Source organism: Beta vulgaris, chromosome 3 (assembly GCF_026745355.1).
Source record: "Beta vulgaris subsp. vulgaris cultivar EL10 chromosome 3, EL10.2, whole genome shotgun sequence".
NCBI classification, from domain to species: Eukaryota; Viridiplantae; Streptophyta; class Magnoliopsida; order Caryophyllales; family Amaranthaceae; genus Beta; species Beta vulgaris.
Window position 1 is genome coordinate 45139363 of NC_079204.1, and position 3034 is coordinate 45142396.

General features: G+C 36.9%; 1 protein-coding gene across 1 annotated transcript; it reads left to right on the forward strand.

The window, feature by feature from the left end:
• Positions 1-359: 359 nt before the first annotated feature.
• Positions 360-3034, forward strand: LOC104888713 (putative H/ACA ribonucleoprotein complex subunit 1-like protein 1). The gene is made up of 4 exons (XM_010673750.4): positions 360-698; positions 858-1006; positions 1094-1209; positions 2618-3034. Exons 1-4 carry the CDS (start codon positions 530-532, stop codon positions 2784-2786), a joined length of 603 nt encoding a protein of 200 aa, XP_010672052.1. The 5' UTR covers positions 360-529; the 3' UTR covers positions 2787-3034.

The window sequence follows — 3034 nt, forward strand, 5'->3', positions numbered from 1 at the left end:
AAGGGTGAATTGAGGGAGGAAAGTAGGAACTATGTGATATTTTTTTTAAAAATAGTCAGTTTTAAGTCACCGAGGTCCGCTATAAGTTAAGACCTATAAAGTTGAGACCTACACAGATTAATTAATAATTGAAACTTTTTAAAAATTATCGTCCAAAGTTCAGACTATTATTATCAATAAGGCAATATCTTTACTTTAGTAATCATTAAGGGTTTTCACAATTTACCCCTCAACATCAGCCACAGAGTCCACAATTTTCAAGATCGGAACACTGATTACACCATACTATTTCTTTAGCCCTATAACTCAATCAAAAACCCACTATCCAAATTCCCCAACAATACATACTTTTAGCCCAACAACTACCCAACAACTGAGAAAAACAAACCCTCATTTTCCCTACTTTCTTCTATCTTCCTCATTCCTAGTTCCTTTTCTTAAACCCTGAACCCTAATTAGCGCCCCTCCCACTCCTCCCACACCATCCCTGTTTATTTTCTCTCTCCTCAAAAGCTCTTATACAACAACAATGAGACCTCCGAGAGGCGGCGGTAGTTTCAGAGGCGCTCGAGGCGGTGGAGGGCGCGGCGACCGAGGCGGTCGCGGTGGCTTCGGCGGTCGTGGCGGTCGTGGTGGCGGATTTGGTGGTCGTGGTGGCGGTGGTTTTCGCGACGAAGGACCACCTGCGGAAGTCATCGGTACTCCCCTATTTATTTATCTTTTTAATGTGTCTCGTCGTAAGACCGTCTCACTATCTATCTTAACGGGTCACTTTTAATTTACGATGATATTATTGTGGACTAACTACTAAATGATGTGTGTTTTTTCTTTGGAAAAAATTAATTTGTGGGTTGCAGAAATTTCGACGTTTGTTCATGCGTGTGAGGGAGAAGCAGTAACGAAGCTGACACATGAGAAAATACCATACTTCAATGCTCCTATTTACTTGCAGAATAAAACCCAAATTGGCAAAGTTGAAGAAATTTTTGGTCCTATTAATGAATCTGTAAAGTTTCTTCTTTTTAATGTACTTTTAGATTGTTGATATGGGTCTGAATATTGATTCTAACTTCTTTTTTTGGGTATATTGTAGCTCTTTTCTGTTAAAATGATGGAAGGAATTGTTGCTACTTCATATTCTCCGGGAGATAAGTTTTACATTGACCCTGCAAAGCTTCTGCCTTTGGCCAGATTTCTTCCACAGCCTAAGTAAGTTGTTGTTTCATCTTTTTTAAAGTGTATCTGGTGCTTTAATTAAATGTCAAACTAGTGAATGTCCGGGGTGATGTTTTTGTAATTTTTTTATCTAGTGAGGAAAAATTAACTTCATAATAATTTGAATAATACACCCTTAAACAGTTTATCTCTACAATAGTATATTGTTATTAACATTGTGTTAGGTATCTAACTATTTGGTTAACTCTTTTACTGAGATATCTTGTAACTACACAACATAACCTTCTAAATAACGCCTTTTAATAATATTAGTATAGATTTTGGGTATTGCTAGTGACTTTTATGACCAATTTAGTAGTTTAATGAGCATAATCTAGATGGCTGAATGTTGAGATTTCGGACAGAAGTTCTATTTTTCAGGAAAGAATATTATAGGGCGTGTTCTATTCACAAGTTAAGTTTCGGGTCAAATGAATTTTGATGAATTCCGATAAGTTCTAACTTCTAACTTCTAACACTTTAAAGTTTGGTTCCTGTAAGTTTGGTTTAGATGAGTTTAAGGAATAGATAAGGTCAAGAGAATGCATGCTTAGTTTGGTCATTTTTCCTGTTCATCTGATTTTGAAGTTTTTTGAACAATGTAGAAAAAGAAAGTTTGGAGTAATATGCTTGTACTTCTTTCAGTCTGGTTCTAGTTCTAGTTAACAGTCATTTAGGATTGAGTTATTCTGAAAAGGCTCTTTTGGTTACTATTGGAACTTTGACAATTTTATTGTGTATGGTTTCTGAGTATGATTGTAGCTTAACACGAATCATATGATTGACACTGAAAACAAACATGAATCATAACCATGGCCACCCATGTTGCTTCAGCTTCTTGTGCTTTCTGTAAAATCAATTTCTCATAGTGTGCGAATGTTTGCAGAAGGTGATTAGCTATGAGACATTTGTTTAGGAAACTGTTTTTTTTCCTTCTATCAGTATCAGCTGGAACTGACCCTAGGTTCAGACCACTGTTCATGTAGGATTTACTCGGCTTCAAAGGATAAATTGTAAAACTTCACTAATTAGTTGGACTTTTTTTTTGTAATCCGTGGTGTTTGAACAAATAAGGGCAGAAACATAAATATTTTCTACTCTATCTACAGATTCTATAGTATGCTTGTCTTTTTTCTCAATGTCCATATCAAAATTGAGGTGATCATTTCTTGGCCTAAAAGGCAGTATATTGTTGTATTAAATGGAACTATGCTTGATTTCTTGTGAATGTTGATCACAATTGTTTTGTAGCTGTTTCAATACGTGAATCTCAGAATGCTGGCACAAGTCTTTAGTATTGTATTTGTCACTTTGAGAATTCATAGTAATATATATTTTGGTGGTTTAGATCATTTATCATGTTTGCGGTGCTGATCTTTTTTACATCTGTTATTTTTCTCAGGGGGGCTGCTGGTGCAAGAGGAGGTGGTCGTGGTTTCGGTGGAGGCAGGGGTGGTCGTGGTGGTCGGGGTGGTGGTGGTGGTTTTAGAGGAAGGGGTGGTCCAAGCCGTGGAAGAGGTCCTCCAAGAGGCCGTGGTGGATTTAGGGGGGGTAGAGGAGGAAGATATTAGACTATTGCTTCTCGTTGACCGGGATTTATCCTTCTTTAAGTACCCTTGTATTTGTTAGTAAATGTCTGGGATTCTGATATGTAAGTGATTTTGGTTCAGTGGATTATTTAGTTCTCTAGTTGCGTTCGCATTGTTTCTTTTTAGTAGTATAATATCACTAATCACATGTATGATCTCATATTGCTGTTGTGTTTTGATCCTTAATTGTCGTATGCATGAGAATATGAAGCTAGGGCTTTTTCTTCACA